Here is a 26,973-nt window from a genome sequence, read left to right as displayed (position 1 = left end):
ATTCGACCAACTCTTCGAAGGTAGGCAAAGCATCCTTGACTAACGAAAGCTCCCATTGTTTTCTGGTCTCGTAAGCCAGTTTTGAAACCGTAATGTGAATGAGCCAGTCGTCCCAAAATTCGACAGGCCTACCTAACGCACGAAGTGAACCAACGTGCTGCATAGTGACGTTTAGAATTTGCTTAATAGCCTTACCAGTATCTCGCGGTGCTTTTTCGATCGCGAAAATAGCTTTAAAATGAGCGTCGACCATGACACGCAAAACTTTGTACCGTGCGGTGAGTAACTCCCACGCCGCACTGTAGTTGGAATCGCATATTTGTAGACTAATTACAAGTTGAAGTGCCTCACCTTGAAGACAGTTACGCAGATAATGCAATTTCTGACTATCAGACAAGCTCGCATTTTTATGTACGAGTGACTGAAAGGCGTCGTGAAAAGCCAGCCAATTTGTAGGATCACCGCTAAAAGTGGGTAACTGTAATTTGGGTAGTTGAACTGGAGACGATGAAAAACTTGTTGCCGTAGGTAGACGCGGGGTTTCAGGGGTTCCCATGAGACGTTTGAAATTCGCCTTTGCTGTAATGTACCATTCATCTGCCTGTGCACGCGATTGCTCTTCAACCGCTGCTTTTTCTTCAACGCACAACTCTACTTCTTGTTGAGCGTCAGCGAATCGGTGCCACTGCTCCTCGAGAAGTTGTAAATATGTTTCTACCGATTCCTTATCTAAGGCTAAATGTGTATTTAAACCCGCACTTGTACCAGCAAAAACCTTTGATTAGCTTTAGAAAAGTTTTACGTAGGTTTATAACCTTTTTTCAGCATAAAAGATTCAATTCCGATGAAATTTAGTTGCAGATTGTGACTCGCAACTATGTATGTATGTACGTGTGCCGGCACTATCCGGCTCGAAGGACCAGCTTGTTGCGTACAACAAGCTGAAATAAATGTCTGTTGGGTTATTAAATTATGATGTATACGACCTTAGATGCAGGAACTTCTTATTGTACGCAACTTTATGCATTTGTAACGATAGCGGTTGAATGAAGTAAAACACACTAGTTTTGTATAAACTTTTAACTTTTTAATTACTTCAGCGGGTTGCACTATGTAAAATTAAATTAAAAAAAAAAAGCAAAAGCAAGAAGATCCAAACAATGACATTTCATATTCTTTCATTACATTCCTTCGCATTGGAATAACAGGGTTGCCAGATGGGCACGAACAATTTTAATCTATCTTCCCTCTCTTCTCTCTTTTTATCAAGTGACGATGACAATTACGAACTCTTGCCCGAATATGACATTCGTTCAGAGTTGCCTGGGAGAAGATATATTTTTACGGTTTACAAGCCTGCATTAAATAAGTACAAGGTTTAATATTACAAATGAATTCAACTAAAATCATGGTCACATTAACTGTTAATTATGGCGGTAACACACCTTTACCAGTTTATGTTCAGAAATTTACAATTCAAGTTCAGAAAATTGCAATTCAGTTCAGAAAATTACAATTTAAGTTCAGAATTTCCAATTCAAGTTCAGAAAATTACAATTTAAGTTCAGAAAATTACAATTCATGATCAGAATTTCCAATGCAATTTCAGAAAATTCCAATTTAAATTCAGAAAAATATAATTCAAGTTCAGAAAATTACAATTCAAGTTCAGAAAATGAGAGATGTTATACACTTTTTCCAGTTTATGTTCAGAAATTTACAATTCAAGTTCAGAACATATATACAAGGCGAATCCATACCAGATGGTGGCAAAGCGAATTCAACCGATTCGCCGTGTAGAAGAATGTCAAGCCAAAAGAAAATGTCCATTGATTTCGATTAACTGACAAGTTGTAGTACAAGCCCTTGTATGGAAAATAATCAAGACGAAGCAATCAGCTGTTGTGATAACAACACCCGGTACTGAATTCGCCTTGAGTTTTTTATACATTTTTTCGGTTTTTTATGATTAAAAAAAAATTTTTGTTATACACCTTGTTACCGCCATAATTAACATTTACGCCCCGATTCCTTTTCCAGTTTATGTTCAGAAATTTACAATTCAAGTTCAGAAAATTGCAATTCAAGTTTAGAAAATTACAATTTAAGTTCAGAAAATTGCAATTAATGATCAGAATTTCCAATGCAAAATCAGAAAATTCCAATTTAAATTCAGAAAAGTACAATTGAAGTTCAAAAAATTACAATTCAAGTTCAGAATTTTCATTTCAAGTTCAGAAAATTATAATTCAAGTTCAGAAAATTGTATTTCAAGTTCAGAAAATTATAATTCAAGTTCAGAAAATTGTATTTCAAGTTCAGAAAATTACAATTCAAATTCAGAAAATTATAAGTATGGGGTATTTGTCAAAAGTTATTCCAATTCATTTTTTTTTGTTTGTGTTTCGTGGAAGGAGGAGATGCTTTATGCACTGACCGGGATATTTAAGCCTCAGTGCGAGACTCTTCAAGTGTAGGACTCCCTTCTTCCATGAAGGCCTACCCACTAAAACCTAATCTCCCACGGCCCGCGCAAATCCCCGTACCTGTGACCGCGTTTAGCATTACTTCTGGTACGGGTGCGCGCTACGTGAGCTCTATGGCTACTCTCACGCTAATGGGCTAGGCATCCGTCTTCTCGTTTACGATAAGTATATGCCTCACATATGTGCTGACCGTATCCCATCTGTCTCTTCGGCAGGTCATGTTATTTATGACACTGCCTGGGGATAGGTCGCCAAGTACCTCTTCTACCCTCCTTCGCTGATCGGAGAAGTGCCTGCATTCGAAGAAGGTGTGGCGTACACCTTTTTTTTCCCACAGTACAGGCAGCTCGGGTTATCAACCTTACCCATTCTGTGTAGGTATTTGCGGAAGTAACCGTGTCCCGTTAGTAACTGGGTAAGGTAAAAGTCTACCTCTCCGTGTGGTCGCTTTAACCATGGATTCAGTTCAGGGATTAGTTCCCTAGTCCACTTTCCTACGATGCTGTTGCTCCACTGATCTTGCCAGCGTCGGATCGATTCTTCTCGCACTTGCATGGCAACAGCAGCTCTACTTGCTTGCGATCCGTTGTCGTATATTGCTTTTCTTTCCTCAGCGAGAAGATATATCGGTATGGTTCCCGCAACGACCAGGACAGCTTCAGCTGATACCGTGCGATAGGCCGAATATATTCGCAGCGTCCCTCTGCGTTGGACCGAGGTGAGGGTGACTCGGTTCTTCCGGTATTTCATTGCGTTAGCTCAGATTTCTGAACCATATAAGAGTATAGAATCCGAGGCTGATGCAAGAAACTTCCTTGTGCATGGCTTTTGGCCACCTGTGTTTGCCATTAATCTACTCAACTACTTGCTGTCTAACCCCACTCCCAGATATTTCGTTGAAGCGAGTGTTTCCATTGGCTGGTCCCCAACCGTCATGTCCCTGGTAGTGGGAATACGTCTCTTTGTGAGGATGACGATCTCCGTTTTTGCTGTTGCTAACTGGAAACCGTGCTCAGTCATCCACCTATTTACATTACGCATGACCTGGTTTAATTTTAGCTGTGCCAGCTCGCAGCTTGGTGCTGTTATCACAGCTGCTATGTCGTCTGCAAAGGCAACGAGGAAGGTGCTTTCTGGCATGTCTAATCGAAGAAGGCTGTCGTAAGTTATATTCCAGACATCGGGACCTAGTACCGAATCCTGGGCTGCCCCACCTGTTATTTTTACCTTTTTTTGACCGTGAGTGGTTTCATATATTAAATAGCCCTCTCTTAAGTAGTCCCTTAAAATTTCTAACAAATATTGCGGTACTTTGAAAGTGTTTTCTAGTGCCTCAAGCATATCCTCCCACCTAGCTGAGTTAAAAGCGTTTTTGACGTCCAGCGTGACCAGCAACAATATAGGTCTTGCTCTGTGGCACGCTGTCTTGGCTTTCTTGACTGCGTCTATAACTTCTGCTATGGCATCGATTGTGGAGTGCCCCCTCCGAAAATCATGCTGTCTGGGAGACAGTCCTCCGCCGTCCTGTAACGCTCTGGTGACGCGTTGCTTCAGGAGACTCTCCATAAATTTCCCTGCTGTGTCCAACATACATAGGGGACGGTGGGATGATGGAGAGTTGGGATCTCCTTTCCCTTTTGGAATGAGAACCAGTCGTGCTGTCTTCCATATGGTGGGGAAAGTTCTTTCTTCGAGACATTTGTTGTACATGTGCAACATAAGTTCTGCAGCTAAGTTTGCAGCTAGCCTAATTGCCTCCGCGGGTATTCCGTCGGGCCCAGGTGCTTTCCTAGGTTTCATAGTTTGCACGGCAGTAATATGTACTTGCATGTTATTTGCGTAAGTGTTGATGCTTCGTTGACAATGGTGGCTTGGATGTACTGTACCCCAAGTTTTCTCCAAGACGTGTACATCCCGAGGTAAGAAATTAAACGAAGGATAACTTTTGCACCAAGTGCATGAGCACGCTCCGGCCATGAAACAACTTGGAAAGTAAGTGGAAGGCGGAGATCTCCACAGAGTTGCGAGAGGCAGGTGGAGGAAGACTTGATCTGTGCACGCAGTACTTATACGTTACTTGCGGGATTGTGGACGCTCCGTTGATTTCGTCATGACTACTGTCATACTTAATGCAGATAAATGCTTGTGACCTTTAGAATATAGATGGATGTCCTTGTAACTGACCTCTTATGAGAGAGAGAAGAGAGGAAAGGGGTTTTCTTAGCTATCTCCTTCATGTGAGCAATATTGATTTAAGTAAGTTAAGAAGCCCAATGCTTCCTTAGCAGATAGTAGGCCTTGTATCAAATTATTAGCGCTAACATTTACCATCTCACATACTTCAATTTCCATTGCATGAAAGAAAAAATTCCTGACAAACTTTCTGAACTTGAATTGTAATTTACTAAACTTGAATCGTAATTTTCTGAACTTGAATTGTAATTTTCTGAACTTGAAATGTGGTTTTCTGAACTTAAATTGTAATTTTCTGAACTTAAATTGGAATTTCTTAACTTGAGTTGTAACTTTCTGAATTTGAATTGTAAATTTCTGAATTTAAATTGGAAATTCTGAACTTCAATTGTAATTTTCTGAACTTGCATTGGAAACTCTGAAGTTGAATTGTAAATTTCTGAATTTAAATTGGAAATTCTGAACTTGAATTGTAATTTTCTGAACTTAAACTGGAAAAGGTGTATGTAGTTTTTAAAAAATGTTAAGATTAAATTGAATAATTTTAAAATTTATAAATGGAATACGGGATGTTGAAACGAAACGAGCTACATACGCGAACCCAAAGCCAAAATTTGCCGAAACGGTATCCCATGCACTGACTCAGGAAACTGCCTCACTTTTAAGTAAGCCAGCGTACAAAGCCCATCGTGTGGAAGTAGAAAGGCCAGATTGGGTGGACACAATTTTGGAAGCACTGAAGGGATCACAACAGAAAAACTCTGGAGTTATGAAATGTTTCAAGTGCGACAACCCAGGCCACATTGCACGTCATTGCAGCACCAGTCCTAATAGTTCCAACAATGTGGGTGGCCGTAAACGCAGAGCTGATGGAGATGAGCAAATCTCCAAGCCCACTCAATCTTTAAACTAAAGAGAGTCAGCCGCGAGGGGCGACAGCTGGCTCCCTCAATTGAATGCCCCATAATCTCTATCTCGCAAATTGGAAGAAGCTCAAACAATCTTACTATCGGAGGACATGTGGATGGAAAGGAACGTTTACTGACTGTAGATACGGGTGCATCTCATTCCATCACTCGAGCGGATTTAGTCAACAAGAAGATAAGACCATTGCATGGAGCAAGATTGCGTACAGACAGCACTTGACAGCAGTGCTGTTATACAACCCACAATGAAAAAAAGGTTTGTCCCCGAAATTGCAGTGTAATTGGGAAGGCCCATACAAAGTTGTAAAACGGATCAACGATGTAGTGTACCGCATACAAACCATTGGCAAACCACGAACCAAAATGAAAGTGGTTCATTTGGAAAGGCTGGCAGCGTTTAGATCGAGACGATCAGACTTAGGTGGAGGGCAGTGTGACGACTATTAGTGATACTAAGTGATATTCACATCACTAGTATGATGCTAAGTAAATGAAGCCACAACAACAATAAAGCAGACAGTCATTATGTCTACACATATGTACGTACACGCAGCGGAGAAGCAACGCACAACCAAATGCAAATATCTGAGATACTCCCGAAACTATGCAAGTATCACTCACATATACACGCGTATGGGCTATGAGAGAAGCTATGAAATCATCTGCCTCTGTAGTTATATCTGATAAATAAGTAATAGATTCTAGAAATAGAAACGCCTAGAAGTATGCGAGCGACACAGCACAGACTATAAAAGCAGCAAAAGTAGAGACACGAAAATCAGTTTTGATTAAGCACGCTATCTGTCGAGCAGTAGAAGTGTTATTTTGAAAGTACTTGAATAAAGACCATTTTGCATAATCGAATATGTATTGGAGTTATTTATTCAACAGTTTAGTGGTTCGAACGTTAGCAGAAGGTTGCAAATAAGCGGAATTGCAGTAAACTCGTTACAATATGTATACTTTTCGGGAATTTTCTATAAGATACATCAAACTGATAATGTGCTCTTTTTTCAATTATTAATAAACAATTTGGGAAGGTTTATTTTTAAAAACTATTTTTGTCCCGCATTGAGCGCATACTTTTGTCCGATTTTCTTCATGATCGCATTTATTTTTGGGATGAATCATTGACATTGTTTATAAGTACAAAAATTCTTTCAATTTAATTTTTCACAATGCAACAAAAGAAAGTCAGCTTGTCACTTCGCTCAGTGTCAAACGACAGTGTGTTAGAAAGAGAAGGACTTGCTTTTTTCTCACACGTTTTGAATTGTAATTTTCTGCATCTGAAATGTAACTTTCTTAACTTGAATTGTAATTGTCTGAACTTGAAATGAAAATTCTGAACTTGAATTGTAATTTTCTGAACTTGAATTGTATTTTTCTGAATTTAAATTGGAATTTTCTGAACTTAAATTTTAATTTTCTGAACTTAAACTGGAAAAGGTGTATAAAAAAATTTGTTTAAAATCATAAAAAAATGAAAATATTTATAAAAAAGTCAAGGCGAATTCAGTACCACGTGTTGTTATCCCAACAGCTGATTGCTTTTTCTTGATTATTTTCCATACAACGCCTTGTACTACAACATGTCAGTTAATCGGAATCAATGAAAATTTTATTTTGACTTTGCCACCACCTGGTATGGATTCGCCTTGAAAAAAGTTAAAAAAAAAAAAAAAAATTTTAAAAAAAAACCAAGTGCAAAGTCAGTTGTTCACGAGGGCTGCAACCAGCCCCTTGTACATATATATTTATTTATTTATGTATGAATACCGTGGTGTGATGGTAGCGTGCTCCGCCTATCACACCGTATGCCCTGGGTTCGCACCCCGGGCAAAGCAAAATCAAAATTTTAGAAATAAGGTTTTTCAATTAGAAGAAAATTTTTCTAAGCGGGGTCGCCCCTCGGCAGTGTTTGGCAAGCGCTCCGGGTGTATTTCTGCCATGAAAAGGTCTCAGTGAAAACTCATCTGCCTTGCAGATGCCGTTCGGAGTCGGCATAAAACATGTAGGTCCCGTCCGGCCAATTTGTAGGGAAAATCAAGAGGAGCACGACGCAAATTGGAAGAGAAGCTCGGCCTTAGATCTCTTCGGAGGTTATCGCGCCTTACATTTATTTTTTTTTTATGAAGAATAAAATTAAAGCACATATACATATGTACAAGGCGAATTCAGTACCAAGTGCTGTTATCCCAACAGCTGGGGATTCAAGGGGTTGTGTAGCGCAATATATAGCTTCTCCAACCCAATTGTCAACCTCACCTTCGAGCGGCGAATCCCGTTTCACTAACAGACGAGGCTCTGGCGACCCCAAGCTCCTCATGGAACTTGGGGGTGGGGAGGGAGGGATGGCCTGAAGGTTTAATGTGGCCATATAAATCGTTCCCGAGATGGTCGGGCCAGCACCTTAATGGTGCTGTGTTACCGGAGCGTATCGGATCTGTATCCGACAAAGGACCATCACATCGATAACACTCCCCAAAGCCTTCGGGGAGTAACCTAATCGCTACAACAACAACAACAACATCGCAACAGCTGATTGCTTCTTCTAGATTATTTTCCATACAACGCCTTATACTAAAATATGTCAGCTACTCGAAATCAATGAAAATTTTCTTATGAATTGACATTCTTGAGAATTCGCCTTGCCAGTACCCGGATGGATTCGTCTTAATATCCTACTTGTAAACCTTTACAATGATATGTTTCCTTTTATTTTTTGCAAAATATACGAACTTATAGCCCCGTCACATTAGCAGTTTTTTATATAGATGCGTTTAACGCAATCTTATCATGGAGAGACACATTTTTATAGCGAACGGCAGATCGTGCGACGCTGGCGCCATCTGACATGAAAAAGTGGCTAACTTTCAACTTTTGTTGAAAGCAAAGCATAACAAGAAGAGTTCGACATTTGCTTTGGCTAAGGGTGCTTCACACTTTGGAAGTGAAATTATTTTTCCCACTCGTTGGTACATTTCTACCATTTTTCACAAATGATTTAAATAATCTAACAGCGATTTGACAGATGATCCAGGCTGTTTACTATTGAGAAAATTTTTTTCAAACATTCGCCACTTGTATGAATTTACAATGGTCGTATCCATGATGAAATGATGATCATGGGTCGTATCTATGAAACGAAATATAATAATAATAATAATTTTCTTTCATATATTTTTTTTGGAAAAACAATTGGCACTTTTGTGCAACTCGTTGATTTAGGCTGCAGTCTTTCTCGTAAAGAAACCCTACTACTTTTTAAAGACGGGTGTTCAGGATCAATAATCCGGAGGCTAGCATTATTTGACCGTTCCAAAGATATGAGTAAATTAACCAAAAATTGTGCTTAGACTTAAGTAAAAATTTATTTTACGTTCAGCATAAACCACTAGCATTTCTCACCTCTTAACATTTGAAAGCTGGACACATATGTCAAATATAACCCAGTAAGTAGCATTACAGAAGCAATCAAATCTAATGTTGCCGGTAGTAACAGATTTATCGGAGAAAACTCGCGTTCACCTCTAGTTATTATATGTTCGCCTTCTGCACCCGTCTGGAATATGTACATATTCATTACAGTTCTTACATTATTGCAATGCACAAATGCATTAGTTGCGAAGCGGCAGCTTATCAGCACCGTGTACACAATCTCATTTTTGTATATATACTTTCTTTTATTAGTCTACTCACCCCTCGCCGTTGAAGAAAGAAATATGCAATTTTATAAATGACGAAGCAAAGGAATTCTCCTGTGAACATAAAAGCAGTTTGTACCAGCGGATGCTGGAATCGACGGATTTTCCCGTCACTGCATTCGCCTTCCAAAGTATCACTCCATCTGAATAAATGTAAAACGATATTTGTAAATATTAAGATAAGAAAAATATTGCTTGTTTACTGATAATTGCGCAGTTGAAAGTTGCATGAACATTTTAGGTACTTACTTTAGTAGCAACACATTCAGTGCACCTGTGCAAACATAGATTAGAGGTATATACATAATCGCTACGTCCCAAAAACAAAACACACAACAGCTGGTTGCGATTTCTTGATTAGCGTTTGGAAATATTTCACACTAATTTAATTATAATTAATAGTCTTAGTAAATTTGCTTGACTTAAAAAATCGAAAAGGCAAAATAATAGAAATTGGATATGACAAATTCCTATTATCGATCAAAAAATATCGATAGATCGGTTATCCTTTAAAGCGGCAATTACCCACCGACGTGTGCCGTACGTACGGACGTTTGCCGTACGAAACACGTTTGACCGAACCCTCAAGCCCGTAGGAATCAATGTGTGCGTCTGTGTACATGTTCATAATATATTTGTGTGTGTATTGTTTACAGATAAGCACTGTTGCCATTGGCCATTTTGCATGCATGCTTATAGAAACATCAACTTTTTCCAATTTAATTTTTGATGTTGTAAAAGGCTGGAATTAATATTAAATAAATATAAATAGATTACATATTTATAATCCGCACTTTTAAATAATTATTTCGAATTATTTTCACAATTAATCAAACTTTAATTACGTGTTTTTGCATAAAATTGCAAACGGTCAAAAATTAGCTCACAAAAGTTTACTAAGCAACTCTGTCTAGTGAGAGAGCGATCAGCTGTCACGTTCTTACGGAAAAAATCAAAATTGTTTTGATTTCTGCGTTCCGGGCTACGTACGTACGGGCGTTGCACGTCGGTGAGTTTTCGTTTACATTGCACACTCATAAGATAGGTCGTGTCAGCTGACACGTTTTTGCTACGTACGTTCGTGAGTAACTGCCGCATAAGCGGGAGTCATTGGTGCCGTATGTCGTATCGCTGTAGTCGTATCCCTAACGTAATCAGCTGTTGCTCGTTATGACGTTAAAGCGGGAGTCATTGGTGCCGTATGTCGTATCGCTGTAGTCGTATCCCTAACGTAATCAGCTGTTTATCGTTACGACGGTAAACCAAAAACCAATTGGTTGGCTACAATACGGTTACGACCTTAGCGGCACCAATAATCGATTGCATTGATTCCCATAAGGTTGGTCGAATCAGCTGTTATAAGGTTAACGATAAAGCACCAATGTCTACAGCTTAAAGCTGGAGTCATTGGTGCCGTTTGTCGTATCGCTGTAGTCGTATCCCTAACGTAATCAGCTGTTTATCGTTACGACGGTAAACCAAAACCCAATTGGTTGGCTACGATACGGTTACGACCTTAGCGGCACCAATAATCGATTGCATTGATTCCCATAAGTTTGGTCGAATCAGCTGTTATAAGGTTACCGATTTGTTGCGTTGCTTTTCCTTACAGTTGAATTCAATGTATTATCAAAGAGGATAAATATAATAAAAGATGTGTTGTTGTTGTTGTAGCGATAAGGTTGCTCCCCGAAGGTTTTGGGGAGTGTCATCGATGTGATGGTCCTTTGCCGGATACAAATCCGGTACGCCCGGTACCATAGCACCATTAAGGTGCTAGCCCGACCATCTCGGGAACGAAGAGACGTCACTCGTTACTTTGCGAAATGTTATTCGTTAGGGTACTCGAAGGATATTTTTTGGGCGAGATGTGCATAAATGTCTTTATACCTTTTCGTGGGGTATATGTGTTTATTTTTCCGACTGTATTTATTTAATTAATTAATTCTTTTTCCAAAAATCATATTTGCATAAGGTGCCTACACGGTATGGATAAATGCCAGACGATTGAAAATGTCCCTTATGAAAAACATTAGGCATCAATTTTTTTAATTTCCAGCGAGTTACTGGCCACTCGTAGCAGCTGGTAGCTCTTATTATATTTATCCTCTTTGCTCTTTGTTACTGCACCTATATAGGGGAATACTTTGAATAGTGGAACACGATTTTCAGATAGGACACTCATAGTTTATGAAAAATCAGCCTTAAAGACCACGTTTACACCTGTCTTAATCTATAATAAATCGTCGTAGATAATATACTCGTTTACATATGTTTCATCCCTAGTAACTAGATTATTTTCTGTAATTTTTCACGTTTCTCTTTTGTTTTGTGCTTCCAATTAGAGACAACACTCCAGAGGTGGAACTTTTTTTATTAAAAAAAACCCGCATCTCGAAAATTTATTCATAATTACCGATTATCAAGTGAAAATTTATATGTATTGAAAAATTCAGTTATATAATTAACGATTACGAGTTAAGTACGAAAATGAAGATAATCTCGTTACATGTAAACTAGGGCTCGAATCGTAACATACGATCACGGATCGGCAGCCATCCGAAAGAAAACTACGTGATTCGTCAAACTTGTAAACAGAATGGGATTGTAACATACGATAGCAAACGGAACGTAATTTATTTTCAATTCACAATAAATTTTACGATCCAAATTGGGTTGGATTGTATTTTTAGCTAACAATAGATTTTGAACTGGCAAATTGGTTGCCAAAAACATAAAAAATTAAGTAAATAACTGCGGTGGATCCAATTTTATTGTTTTGTTTGAGCTCCAGTAATAGCGGAGGCGATGAAAAGATAGTCCAAAGGCGGCTAAAAGATTGCAGTAACCCTTTGGACTTATGGAATAAAGCGGAAGCGTATCATTTACGTATTATTTCTTTGTAACAATAAATTATTGCAGCTTTTTGAAGAAATTTCGCTTAACTTGTTATGGAAACGCATTTTTTATGGGAGCAGCAAGGAAGGCAGTCGGCATGATCTAGGGGTGCACTGTGGCTAGTCATGTCGGCTGGGCGAGGTTCATGCCAACCCTGCTGTCCTGCGCCATAAACAGAAAAAAGGTTATATCATGCCTTTAAAAAAACTGACAAAAAGCGCAGAACTCATTCAAAACGCTTAAATTTAAAAGAAAACGACATCCGGTCGAACCGGATGCCACGGACAGACCGTTAAATTCAATTCAAATTGAAAATTCTAAAATGCAAAAAAAAAAAAATTTATAAATAAATCTAAACGCCAAAAAATTAACCGAAAAATAAGACTCAAATTTAAATTTGATTATAGCTGGAAACTAGTAGTATAACCAAAAAAAAATTTAGAACCGGATACGACCGGTTATAACGCTGAAAACCAAATAAAAAAAAGCTGAAAGTTAAAGGAAAAGATGAAAAGGGCCGTATATATATAGGGGCGCCGCGGGTGTTGTTGCGACGCCCGGCGCTTTATCCCACCCTCAAAACCATGGCCATCGACGCACCTATATTTCGGTGGCCCCTTACCTGAATGCCCTATGTGCCTTCTAAATGAGAAGAACCATCAGCATTCCCATTTTACAAAGAATTATTGACAATTCATTTAAAAAAAAGGATTCGTAAATTACAAAATACCTTGTACACTACATGTATCTCTATATAAACTACAAACGTATATGAAACAAATTTTACTCTTTTTTTTACCTTTGTTTGATATTAATTTTTGATATATAAAAAAATTATTAAATCCCCGATAAAAGGAGCCCATTATTACGACTGCGCGATGGAAAGTCGCCGTTATATCGCATGATTTAACTGTGACTGCCGGCTTGATGTTATGGTTGGCTCATCTCTACCGCACTGTATATACCTTGCTCAGATTGTCAAAGTCTTCGTGCTGGAGATAAGCGTAAAACTTTGCAACTCTTGTGTGTTGTGGAAAAATTATGGCCTAAATTAGATAAAGTTTACTACCACGGCAGTAAATAATTGCCAATGTGTTGGTTATATTCGCGTTTGCCATCTCCTTTCGACAATCTCTATCCCAGTACAATGAAGAGAACAAAATCAGCTGATGAGATGAGCCACCTATACAATTGAGCCAGGTGTTATTGAAAAATTGTCAATGTTATTGGAATTTTTGGCTATTCCACCCGCGCGAATTTAAAGAAAAATTGTTTTAACACCCCAGGCAGACGTGAGTGAGGTGAATGTTGACATTTTCACCTATCACTAGCCAACTAGTACGTTGAAAGGGTGAATCTCCCAAGTGAACCATAACAAACCTGCTTCGCTTTGAGAACCTGGCGATTAAGCGAACAGGAAACCGGTTCACCCGTAGAGCGCCACTTCCAGGAACCTCCGATGTCAGTTAACGTGGGGCACGACTCACCCCTAAGATAAGAGTCTCAAAGTTCTACCGCAAGCTAGCCGGGCAACAGAAGGTCCATCATAAAAAAAGTAAATCAAGTCAATTGGTAAATTAATTTTGTTTCCTAGTTGAAAGGCTTTGCGGCAGCTAGACATTTGTTATGGAGAACTCGTCAAAACTCCGTATGGTTCTAGTGGTTATCGCCCCCAAAGAAAGGCTAAAAAAAAATCATGTATGTAGACATTTTGATAAAGGAGAACTCGTCCAAACTCCGTAAGGCTAGTCCAACCCAAGTTTGGACTGCCAGGTTGTTCACGGTTCCCGGTGAGAACGCGTGTGAGCATCCTATGAAATCGTTGATCGGGGAGAATACTGGGCGAGATGTCCCCGACCGACAAAACGCCCAGACAGGTTAAAAAAAATTAAATTTTTAGCAATTTTTGTTGTTATATCGGCCTACTGATTTTAAGATCGCGTGTTCGAATCGAGCACAATGATTTTTATTGTTAGGCCTTGAGCTCGATTCGAACCCGCGATTAACGTCGCACTACGCCGATGCTGAACGCGTAGTATTACTAGCTACTGCTGACATTTTATTGCAAGATAACTCCGGCCGCTGGCAGCCAGCCAGGGCACTGTTCGACAACGGCTCACATTCTTCGTTCATTACGGAGCCCTGCGTTCAACGACTTCGTTTACCACGAAATACGTCATCAGCTTGCGTCACGGGTATTGGATCCGTACAAGGAGGTCACACAAAGGGTGAGGTCAAGTTATCCATAGCGCCAAAGTCACTAAACTCAAAATTTCACGTGAGTACGCTTATTTTATCTAAAATTACTAACGACCTACCAACAAACGCCTTGTCCGAATCACGGTGGCCGCATATCAGTGGCCGCATATCAGTGGCTTACCGCTTGCTGACCCTAACTATTTCAAACCTGGTCCGATATATGTCTTCATTGGCATGGACGAAATGGACAAGTTTTTACTCGACGGCCTAAAAAAGGGCGAAAATGGCACACCGATGGCACAGAACACCGTGTTTGGGTGGGTGCTGTTTGGGAACGTGACTCCCTCACAAATAAAACCCCGGGTAATCTCAACGCATTATTGTACGCAACTAACTGACCTCATCGCTAAGTTTTGGAAGCTGGAAGAGCTACCACCTAGAAAGTTTTACACGCCCGAAGAGTTATATTGTGAGAAGTTATTCGACGATACAACACAGCGCGCAACTGACGGCCGATTTATTGTACGTTTACCGCTGAAATCCGAGGTGTTGATTGGTGAGTCGCGTAATGCAGCCGTTCGGGCATTGTTGTGAATGGAAAGCAGGTTAGCCACCAACAAAGACCTTCACGAAGAGTACTGCAAATTTATGAAGGAGCTTCTTGACTTGGGTCATATGGAGCTAGCTACTCCAACAACGCAAACCGCATACTATATGCCACATCACGTCGTGGTAAAAGAAACAAGTTCCACTACTAATCTTAGGGTCGTATTCAACGCGTCAATGAAGACGTCGTCAGGGCACTCGTTAAACGACGCGCTAATGGTTGGTCCTCAGCTCCAACAAGATCTCTTCCCGATTTTAGCCCGCTTCCGCACCCATCGCTATGGTATAATTGCGGACATCGAGAAAATGTATCGACAGGTCTACGTCGATAAACAGGACGTCGACTATCAACGCATTGTATGGCGTGAGCATTCATCGCAGCCAATACGCGACTATCGTCTATTAAGGGTTACCTATGGGGTAGCATCCGCTTCTCATCTCGCTGTCAAATTGTTGCATCGCGCGGCAAAACAAGCTGGCGCGTTATATCAAAATATCGCAAATATCGTTACGTCAGATTTTTATATGGATGACTTGCTCTCCGGCTCCGACTCTTTCCAAGAACTGACAGCGCTTCAACGTAACATCTCACACGTCTTATCTCAGTGTGGATTCGAGCTCCGGAAGGGGGCAACAAATTGCAAGCCATTGAGACAACAGATGCCGCATGCGTCTACACAGGTGTCCCTAGGAAGTATTTGGCACACGGATACCGACTCTCTTGCGATAGCCTTCAACATAGAGCCACTCCAGTGCGAATTAACAAAACGCATTTTTCTCTCCGATACCAGCAAGATTTTCGACCCTCTCGGCCTCATATCTCCATTCACCATTCGCTCAAAAATTTGGTTGCAAAGAATTTGGCGTTGAAATGTCGATTGGGATGAGTTAGTTCCGCCTGAGGTAGCTACAGATTGGTTAACGCATAGAAAAGAGCTGGCCATGCTTTCATCGCTGAAGCTAAATCGCTGGCTTGGTACTAGTCCAAACGCCGACACAGAGTTCCATGTTTTAACTGATGCATCAGAGGCTGCCTATGCAGCCGCTTTTTACTGCCGCACTCAGGCATCAGACGACGAGATAAACGTCGTGCTCATTGCTGCAAAAACTAAAGTAGCTCCGCTAAAAACTACTTCGTTACCTCGTCTGGAACTCTGCGCAGCTCATCTAGGCGCTAAACTCGTCCGCCTAATTCAACAAAGTTTTGGTCACAAACTTGAAAAGCTGTACGCGTGGTCAGACCAAACGATAACGTTGGCATGGCTGCAATCAAATCCAAATCGTTGGGCAACGTTCATTGCAAATCGTGTAGCCGCCGTCATCGCATCGGAGACACGTCATCTCAGACCATAACTCTGCAGATTGCGCTTCTCGGGGTCTCACACCTACACAGCTTCTCGGTCACCGCTTATGGTGGCAGGGGCCACACTGGTTATCCGAAACCGATCGTTTTTGGACGCAGCACATAACGAAACATACTACGAATTTGGAACTGAAATCAATCAAAGATAGTTCTCATGTAACGCAAACGCACGAAGATTGGGATTTACTAACGAAATTTCACTCTTACAACAAACTCAAACGAGTTACCGCACATATACTTCGCTTCATAAACAACGCTCGCATATCTGCTCAGAAGCCGAGTGCACACGAACGGCTGTCCGGACCGTTAACATGCTCTGAAATCCGCAAAGCCGACTTATCTTTGGTAAGGTATGCCCAAGCTAACGTTTTCCAACAAGAAATTTCTAATTGCAGATCAGGGTAGCCAATACCGATACGTAGTAGCCTCGTTCGTCATCAGCCGATTTTAGACGACGCAGGCATTTTACGAGTAGGAGGTCGAATTAAGAACGCATCGTGCACGAACGATATAAAACATCCGATTATTTTGCCTAAAAATTCACCACTCGCTAAAGCAATAGCCGCTGAAACTCACATCGGTATGTTGCACGCTGGCCCGCAAATGATGCAAGCTGCTATACAACGTAAATTTTGGATCCCTGGCATTCGCAATTTAGTTCGGGGTACATACCGCCATTGCGTACGATGCAAACGCTTGAACCGCAAACCGCTACAGCAGCAGATGTCCGATGTACCACCTAGTCGCGTTACGAGTACGCGATGCTTCCTTCAAAGTGCGGTCGATTTTGCCGGTCCATATAACGTAAAATTTACTCATGGTAGAGGCGCGAAATCAACAAAGGCGTACATTTGCTCATTTATATGTATGAGCACAGGCGCCATGCACCTAGAATTGGCCGGAGACCTTACGTCTGCAAGCTTTATCGCCGCATTCAAACGTTTCACCAACCGAAGAGGACATTGTCAGCATATGTTCTCCGACAATGGCACGAACTTTGTCGGTGCCGAAAGGAAGCTACGTGCCGCGTTTGAAAGGTGCGTTAACGACGACAAGTTGGCATCTTACTTCGCCAACACCCAAGTCACCCTCCAAGCGCTCCACACATGGGCGGCTATTAGGAGGCTGGAATTAAGCGCATAAAGCATCATTTAAAACGCGTACTAGACTCCGCGTTACTATCTTACGAAGAGTTTTCAACAGTCCTAACCGAGGTGAAAGCATGCGTCAATTCTCGACCACTCTGCTGGATACCTTCTGACATACAAGACTTCGAAGTGCTAACACCTGGGCACTTTAAGATCGGCGAACCAATAAAGGGGTTACCGGAGATTGACACAGAACCTTTCAAGGGCAACCTTCATCAGCGGTGGCAAGCAATCACAGCAATAAGACAGCACTTCTGGAAGCGATGGCGAGACGAATATCTCGCGAATCTTCAGCTACGATCAAAATGGGTTCGTCCAACGCAAAACCTACAACGAGATGGTGTCGTGGTTATACACGACAACAACGCTCCGCCCACTAAATGGAAACTTGGTCGAGTTCTCGACAGCTATCCCGGCTCAGATGATCGCGTACGAATTGTCAACCTACGAACATCCGAAGGAGAGCTGCTAGGACCTATTGCGAAGCTATCATTATTACCAACAAAAACAGACATTTTTTCACTTTGAATTTTATTGATGTAAACTTTAAATACTTTGTACCTTTTTCTAATTTTGAACGGTCGTTCAAGGTGGCCGGCATGTTTGCGCCTAATTGGCATCTCTATATGTAATCATATCAAACGTCAATTAGTGGCATTGGCAGCACTGACTGTCAGCTGTCAATGGCTACTTCCGATTAGTCTTATAGTAATTAAACAAAGAAAAACAAGTGCAAGTGTTTTTTATAATCGGCTATAATCCTCGCGTAAGTAAACCTTACAACCCGCAACCCGCATTTTAACGCTAACAACTACTTTGTATTTAGGTGTTGATGGGAATGGTGACATCCCATCATTAGAAGGCACTGGCATATAGGCAAACAAATATTTTTTTGATACAAAAGAAAATTTAACACAAATCCACTCATACCTGTCTCTAGTGCTCCCAACCGCATTGCGGAGGGAGTCTTAGGGACCCACCTCTGAGACTGGTTGGGGCCACTAGGGTCAGTTCCAGACACACACAGTTTGGTCCCCGCACACCCAGCCGCAAGGCAGGGGCGGTCTCCAGGGGCTCACCCCTGGGACTTGCTGGGGGTGTTGGGCCTTCCGTCCACTCAAACTGGACACCCCTCCTGCCTCCGCCGCAATGGACACGGAGCGGTTTCCAATTCCGCTCTCCAGACTGGTGGGACAGGAAAAGATGCCGCTTCGAATCCCAGCTCGATCCGTCGCAATCCAGGTGGTATTCTGGGGTACCACCTGAGACGTGGGATGAGCTCGGGACCTTGTAACACACACACTCATATCAGACAATGCAAATTCGGCAAATAAAAGAGGAAAAAAATTACGAAATTTTAACATTAAAAAAAATAAAACCCCAATTAGCGGACACCTATTTTAAACCAGAGCCGACTAACGGACAACATACGGGAAAACTAAACCTCAATCTACAAAAAGAAACTTGACGTGCAGTCTCGTGGAACCCTCCGCTACTGCCCCCGATGACCACTACGGACAACCTGATCCGTCCAACCATCCCACCGCAACGCAGGTGGCTGCTCCTGCGGCTGCACACCTCGGACTGATGGGATGGTCAACTTCACAAATTGACCCGACCTGACCACCGAGACCAGTGCCTCAGGTGCCTCGTTGGGCGCCATCTGTTATGGAAACGCATTTTTTATGGGAGCAGCACGGAAGGCAGTCGGCATGATCTAGGGGTGCACTGTGGCTAGTCATGTGGCTGTGCGGAGTTCTTGCCAACCCTGCTGTCCTGCGCCATAAACAGAAAAAAAGATTATATCATGCCTTTAAAAAAAACTGACAAAAAGCGCAGAACTCATCCAAAACGCTTAAATTTGAAAGAAGACGACATCCGGTCGATCCGGATGCCACGGACAAATTTGAAAAAAAAAAAATAAATCTAAACGCAAAAAAATTAACCGAAAAATAAGACTCGAATTTAAATTTGATTATAACTGGAAACTACTAGTATAACGGAAACCACAAAAAAAATTTAGAACCGGTTATAACGCTGAAAACCAAATAAAAATAAGCTGAAAGCTAAAGAAAAAGAAGAAAAGGGCCAAATATACATAGGGGCGCCGCGGGTGTTGTTGCGACGCCCGGTGCATTATCCCACCCTCAAAACCATGGCCACCGACGCACCTATATTTCAGTGGGCCCTCACCTGAATACCCTATGTGCCTTCTAAATGAGAAAAACCATCAGCATTCCCATTTTACAAAAATGTATTGACAATTCATTTAAAAAAAAAAGGAATAGTAAATTACAAAATACCTTGTACACTACTACCTCTATATAAACTACAAATGTATATGAAACAAATTTTACTCTTTTTTTCTTTACCCTTGTTTAATATTCATTTAGGATATATAAAAGAAATTATTAAATTCCCGATAAAAGCTTTAAATAATTAAAAAAATTCAAATTTAAGCAAAAGCTTTGGAGGTAAGTCTGTTTATAAATCTTAGATATATGTAATTAAGTGGTATGTTAGCTAAATTTTTATCACATTTTATTTTACTTTATTCTATTTTATTTTATTTTGGTATATTTAGTTTAATTTTTATCGTATTTAATTGCATCTTATTTTATTTTTATTATTATTGCATATTTATAATATTTCTTATTTCATCAAATTTTATTTCATTATAGTTTATTTTATTTTTGTTTTATTTTATTTTATTCCTTCCTTTTTCCTTTGTTGGATTTATTTATTTTAATGTAATTTTATTTTATTTCAATTTATCCCATTTTAGGTAATTTTATTTTATAAAAATTTTTTTTCTATATTTAATTTTAATGTTACTTAGTTTAATATTACTTTCATACACATTTTTCCCCTTTTATTTCCCTATTTATAAACTTTCCTTTTCTATTTTTTTTAATTGAGTCCGTACTTAAAATTTACATTTTACTTATGTATACTATGTAAATTTGGTTTTCATTTGAGAATAAAAAAAAAAAAATTATATATAAGGATACAGACCGAGCTTGTCTAAATTAGTTATCTCAAATATAAAGTATGTTTACTTGCGCAGTCGAAAATTAAAAAAAACTCTAGTATACTTATATATGTATGAATGTACTAATTCCCAGTAAGGCAAACGAAAAAGCTGGACGCTCTTGAAACAATATATTTAGCTTTACATTTCAATCCAATGTATACCACGTACAAAATTGCATGTCTAGTATTTTGGAGCTAAGTATACATATATAGTCAATGTATTTATCATGCTTATACATTTGATATCAAATCTTTGCTTGTATTCATTTTGGATTTTTAAATTTAATAATCCGAAATTTTAAAATTGGATTCACCGTAGATGTTAACGCTCCGATAATCATGAACAGATAGTGCAAAAATTCAATACCTATTGGTCGTGGAGTTCACACCTTGCAAAATTACGTTCCTTACCATCTAAACAAATTTAAAACGCATACGCCCTTACATAGATGTACATATGTGGCATGTAAAGAATAAATTTTATGCAAAAAAAGATTTAAATGAAGTTCATATAATTTAATGTAATTCTTTCTACGATTCGTGCGTATATCTATAGCTGTATTTCGTTGCTAACTAGTACAATTAAAACACTAGCTAGCTTACCGAATTGCATGGAAAGCAACAATAAAAAGTAATCGAGTTGAGCCGGCTAAGCGCTTTCAGTTGAAACCGCTTAGGTAATTGTCGACCTGATTGATAGTGTTGTATAGTGTTGCATATTCAAAAATAGGGCACTATTGTGAACGAGCGAATGAAATGAACAATGTGCAGATAAACAAAAATAACAAAATAACAGCGTGGCGGCAGGGTGACATACATACAAACAAACACACGCATTTCATGTATTTAGTTTTTGTAATTCTCTGATTGAGTGTCAAAAACATACTGCGCTAGAAGTAGAAATGTCATAGCAGCGAAAAAAGTAACAATTAGCTGATTAACCTGCACCATCTTATGGTTTTGGCATAATGAAACTGTTTAGCTAGTTGAAGCGTATACACCTTATGTATACTTTAAATATGTATTATTATTTCAAAGCCAAACAGTGGTTTATTAAATTAAATGTAAATAAAAAAAAAATTTAGTTTCCGCATTACGGAACGAACTCACCGCTTGTTGTTGTTAAATTTGGTGTTTGTTGTTGTTGGTAGTATGTTGTTGTTGCCGGTAAGTTGTTATAGCTGGGTGATTGTTATAGCCGGTAGGTTGTTATAGTTGGGTAGTTGTTCGGCTAGCCTATGTATGGCCTGCCGTTTTTTGTGCCGGCAAATGTTGGCGTTGGCCGGCGTCGTAGCAGATGTTGTAGGCGGGCCTATGTATGCGGCCTGCCGTTGTTGTGCCGGAAATTGTTGGCGTTGGCCGGCTGTCGTATCAGATATGTTCGGCGGGCCTATGTATGGCGACCTGCCGTTGTTGTGCCGGCAATTGTTTTGGCGTTGGCCGGCTGTCGTAGCAGGTGTTGTTGGCGTGTGCGCTCGTTTTGTGGCCTGAAATCGATTTTTTTATGGAGCGCAATGTTTCGGGTCTACTAATGTCGCTGTTGGGTTGGGTTTTTTTTGTGATGAAATGAGATTTATTCGAATTTTGTTTGCGGAGCGTACACAATTTTAACTTTGATTAATTTCCTTTAATTTTTTGGCATCTCAATCGTATTAGAAAATATCTCAAGTTACTTTGATGCGTTAGGCGTTCGATTTGTGGTCGACTAGCACAATTTGCTGTATTTATATCAATGTAACTTTCACTCGTTTGATATTGCGACCATTCTCTTTCGCTTTTGAAACAAGATTCCACGCTGTCATGGCGTTCAAAAAAAAAAAAATGGCCACCCTCCAACATATCATAAAAAAAACGTCCCCCATTATTACGACTGCGCGATGGAAAGTCACCGTTATATCGCATGATTTGACTGTGACTGCCGGCTTGACGTTATGGTTGGCTCATCTCACCTATCACTAGCCAACTAGTACGCTCAAAGGTTGAATCTCCCAAGTGAACCATAACAAACTAAATAAGCCTTTATTTACCTTCTAAAATGTTAAATTCTCGTTTTTATGATTTGCTTGCAAAAAAAGTTGAAGGTTGGCTACTTTTGCAGGTCTGAAGGCCCTAGAAAGGAAACTAAGACAATTGCCAAAGCTCGTTGTATAGATCCAATCCGTGAATTGCTAAATTCCTTCATCGCCAACGCTTAAAGCCCCGGCACATAAGCAGATTTTCATATAGCTGCGTTTAACTCAATCTTATGCATTATGAGTAGATTGCTCGTATTTTTATGAAGAACGGTATATTTAGCGACACTGGCGCCATCTTACATGGAAAAGCAATCTTATGCATTCCAGTAACATCGCCACAATCAACCAAGATGTTGCGTTTATAAATATGAATGAACTTAAAGCTGGATACACTGGTGCTTTATCGGTAACCGTATCGGTAACCTTTTAACAGCTGATTCGCCCAACCTTATGAGAATCAATGCAATCGATTATTGGTGCCGCTAATGTCGTAACCGTATCGTAGCCAACCAATTGGGTTTTGGTTTACCGTCGTAACGATAAACAGCTGATTACGTTAGGGATACGGATACAGCGATACGACATACGGCACCAATGACTCCAGCTTAAGACTTGGCAGTTGAAGTTTATTTCTCCTTGCCCATTCACATACAAAATTTCGCGAATCACTGTTATAAACATTCCTCCTATACAACAAAAATACTTTCTAACATATTTTGTGTCGTATTCATTCGTTATATTGCAGTTTTTAATTGTGAAAAGTGTTAGAAAAGTTACCAACCGTTGAGAAAAATAATTTCACTTGCAAAGTGTTAAAGCACCCTTAGCCAAAGCAAACGTCCAATTCTTCTTATGTTTTGATTCCAACAAAAGTTGGCAGTTACCTTTTCCTGTCAGATGGCACCAGTGTCGCTCAATCTACCGTTCTCCATAAAAACACGTGCAATCTACTGATAATGCATAGGATTGGGTGAAACGCTTCTATATGAAAAACTGCTTATGTGACGAGGCTTATAGTTACATTTATGATTTAAGATTTGATCCTTTTTTTCGATGAATTTTGGTCCTAGGTGAAAAGATGGTATGGCAACCGTGTCTACTTCTATTCTGTTTCTTGCGCCATCTGTCGAAGAAACGATGTGAAAATTGGAATTGTTTTATGGCAATAATGCCATAGTGTCATGTTTATCAAAACAAACAAACAAAAAATTTTAAACAGATTTCCTATTTAACTTTTTTGCCTCGGTAAACGGTAGTTAGATCGATCTCTAGGGTGTTATAAAAATCTAGAACAGGGGTCGACTGTAGAAGATGTCAAACGACGCTTATTGAAATCAGTATTATTAATTCCAAGCTGGTTCAAAAGATATTAACGAAAAACCGAGAAATGATTCCGGACCCCTTCTAAACTGGGAGTGGGATCAATAGAATTTTTGCGCAGATCACCTTTCTGCGTTAAAGGCCTTCGGCCACGCTTATAAAAATTACCCTGTCCGGTCCACCAATAGGGTGGGATCAAGATCAAATCTGTGCAAAATTCCTTTGTACAACAACATTAAAATTGCCTTGCCACATGAAAATTGCCTTAGGCAAGAGAAATAATGAGGTTACGCGGAGAAGATATTTCATGTAGCTGAAATTCTTCTACGCTTCAAGGGCTGCAAACGTAGCTACTTCCAAGCGTCGCTACAAAAAGAAAAATAAAAAAAAAGATGATAAAAAAATTTTAGGATTAGACCAAAAAATAGAAGGCAATTTTTCCTTTAATACAGACATAGTCTTGTTGAATTTTGACTAAAAACCTTTAATAATAGATCTTGTAAAAGAATTTTGGGATTTAAAACTACAAAGGTGGAGCGCAATCTTTCAATTTAAGGCAAACCATGTACTTGGGATTAACTAATTGATTATTTAAAATTTAAACACCCGCTCTACTTTTATAATTTTAAATCCCAAAATTCTTTTACAAGAGCTATTATTAAAGTTTTTTAGTCAAAATTCAACAAGACTATGTCTGTATTAAAGGAAAAATTGCCTTATATTTTTTGGTGCATTTTTATAAAGGTAGTCCTTAAAATTTTTTTATCATCTTTTTTTTACTACTGCCTACAAAAAGGCAATTCCAACTTTAATTAGTAATTTAAGTAATTCCTAAGTGAAAATTCTTATCTTTATTTATTTGTTCAAAATAGCAAGATTTAAGAGAATTAGTGGAATGTTCGCTGACAACACTGGCGAAAACAACAGAATTCCACCTCGCATTATAACAACCTCGTTTGCCAGCTACTTAATTTGCACAGCTGAAGATCGTGGTGAAATTCGCATACGCCTGAAAGTCTAAAAGAGTCGTGATGAAAGTCGCGTACGCCTAAAAATATGCAAGGATGTGCATTGAGTTGGGCCTTCAACGAGGTGGAATTCTACAACGCCTGCAACACTCAGGAGGCTAGCCATGAAGGTATGGCCTAATCTTCTAAATAGTTCGACTTGTGCGTTACGTAGCTCAAATTTTTTGATCAAACATTCACCGAGTCACCGAGTTTTAAACTATATTTCAGGTTTAAAGTCTCTAGATATCCAGGAAGTTAGTTAAAATCGGCACCATCGGCATTTTTTGATAAAATATTGCATTGTCACCGGGTTCTGACTTACGGCCCAAGTTTCATGTCTCTAGCTCATCGGGAAATGTCTCGAAAATCGATGGCAAGATTCCCCCGCTTTTAAAGGATTTGCAGTTATCTTGACTAGCGCGCCACCTAGCGGAACTTTTTTTCTATAAGTGGCATTGTCACCAGGTCTCTAACTAAGTGCCAAGTTTCAAGTCTCTAGGTAACCCGGAAGTTAGTTAAAAATGGATTGAAAGATTCCCAAATTAAAATTTGTTTTCTTACTATCTCGATCCGCGTGTCACCTAGAGAATTTTCCTTGATCAACTGTTGCATTGTCACCAGGTTCTGACTCACGGCCCAAGTTTCAAGTCTCTAGCTCACAGGCAAGCTACTCAAAAATCGATCGCAAGATTCCCTTCGTATTTCAGGGATTGGTAGTTATCTCAATTAGCACGACACCTAGCGGAACTTTGTTTTCTATAAAATGTATTGTCACCGAGTCTCGAACTATGTGCTAAGTTACAAGTCTCTAGGTAACCGGGAAGTTAGTTAAAAATGGATTGAAAGATTCCCAAATTAAAATAAATTTTCCTAATATCTCGATCCACGCGCCGCCTAGCGGAATTTTTTAAAAAAATATTGCATTGTCACCGGGTTCTGACTTACGGCTCAAGTTTAATATTTCCAGCTCACCGGGAAGTTACTCAAAAATCGATTGCAAGATTCCCCTCGTTTTTCAAGGATTTGTATTTATCTTACTTAGCGCGCCACCTAGCGGAATTTTGTTTTCTGTAAATTGTATTGTCAATGGGTCTCGAACTATGTGCTAAGTTACATGTCTCTAGGTAACCGGGAAGTTAGTTAAAAATGGATTGAAAGATTCCCAAATTCAGATTAATTTTCCTAATATCTCGATCCACGTGCCACCTAGCGGAATTTTTTTGATCAAATGTTGCATTGTCACCGGGTTCTGACCCACGGCTCAAGTTTCAAGTCTCTAGCTCACCGGCAAGTTACTCAAAAATCGATCGCAAGATTCCCCTCGTTTTTCAGGGATTTGTAGTTATCTCAATTAGCACGCCACCTACCGGAACTTTGTTTTCTATAAATTGTATTTTCACCGGGTCTCGAACTATGTGCTAAGTTGCAAGTATCTAGGTAACCGGGAAGTTAGTTAAAAATGGATTGAAAGATTCCCAAATTAAAATAAATTTTCCTAATATCTCGATCCATGCGCCACATATCTGAATTTTTTTGATAAAATATTGCATTGTCACCGGGTTCTGACCTACGGCTCAAGTTTCAAGTCTCTAGCTCAACGGGAAGTTACGGAAAAACACTTTTCCGTGGGTCAAAAATTCGTATGGAAATGAGGGGACAAACATGAAAGGGACTTAATATAAAGGTAGAAAAAAAAATTTTAAAAATTTATTTATGCTGTATAATTGCCATTATATAAAAGTTGATTGTGTATAAATTAAAAATAAAAGTTTGCACCACCGCCCATAAATGAAAAAGAGTGAAGAAAAGTTTGCAAGCGAAAAATTGTAAACAAACATCTTCTCTTTTCTAGGGGTATTTACGCCTAGCGACCAACATTGCTGTACGCAGCTACTCATGCTTTGTCGCTTTAATCCAGCTGACGCCTCGTGCGCAGCTCTCCATTCAAGTACATGTGTTCGACATCAATGCGTACAGACTTCGCCTGCAGTGTCTAAAACGCGCCTGTGACGCATAGCTTCGTGTGCACCTTGCCTTACTATTGTAAATTTATTGTAGATTGATTGACA

General features: G+C 39.6%; 1 protein-coding gene and 1 long non-coding RNA gene across 2 annotated transcripts in view; one reads left to right on the top strand and one right to left on the bottom strand.

The window, feature by feature from the left end:
• Tango9 (transport and golgi organization 9) overlaps positions 1–9,781 on the bottom strand; it is a 30,168-nt gene extending 20,387 nt beyond the window's left edge. Inside the window, exons 1-3 of the mRNA XM_067777821.1 lie at positions 9,562–9,781; positions 9,308–9,455; positions 9,017–9,170 (exon numbers count right to left, since the gene is read on the bottom strand). Coding sequence (XP_067633922.1) covers positions 9,017–9,170; positions 9,308–9,455; positions 9,562–9,617 — 358 coding nt within the window. The 5' untranslated portion in view covers positions 9,618–9,781. The remainder of the gene's footprint in view (positions 1–9,016; positions 9,171–9,307; positions 9,456–9,561) is intronic.
• LOC137246986 (uncharacterized) overlaps positions 1–26,973 on the top strand; it is a 97,648-nt gene that overhangs the window by 23,226 nt on the left and 47,449 nt on the right. The window lies entirely within an intron of this gene.

Source organism: Eurosta solidaginis, chromosome 1 (assembly GCF_040869045.1).
Source record: "Eurosta solidaginis isolate ZX-2024a chromosome 1, ASM4086904v1, whole genome shotgun sequence".
Lineage (NCBI taxonomy): Eukaryota > Metazoa > Arthropoda > Insecta > Diptera > Tephritidae > Eurosta > Eurosta solidaginis.
This window is presented reverse-complemented; position numbering and strand designations above follow the sequence as displayed.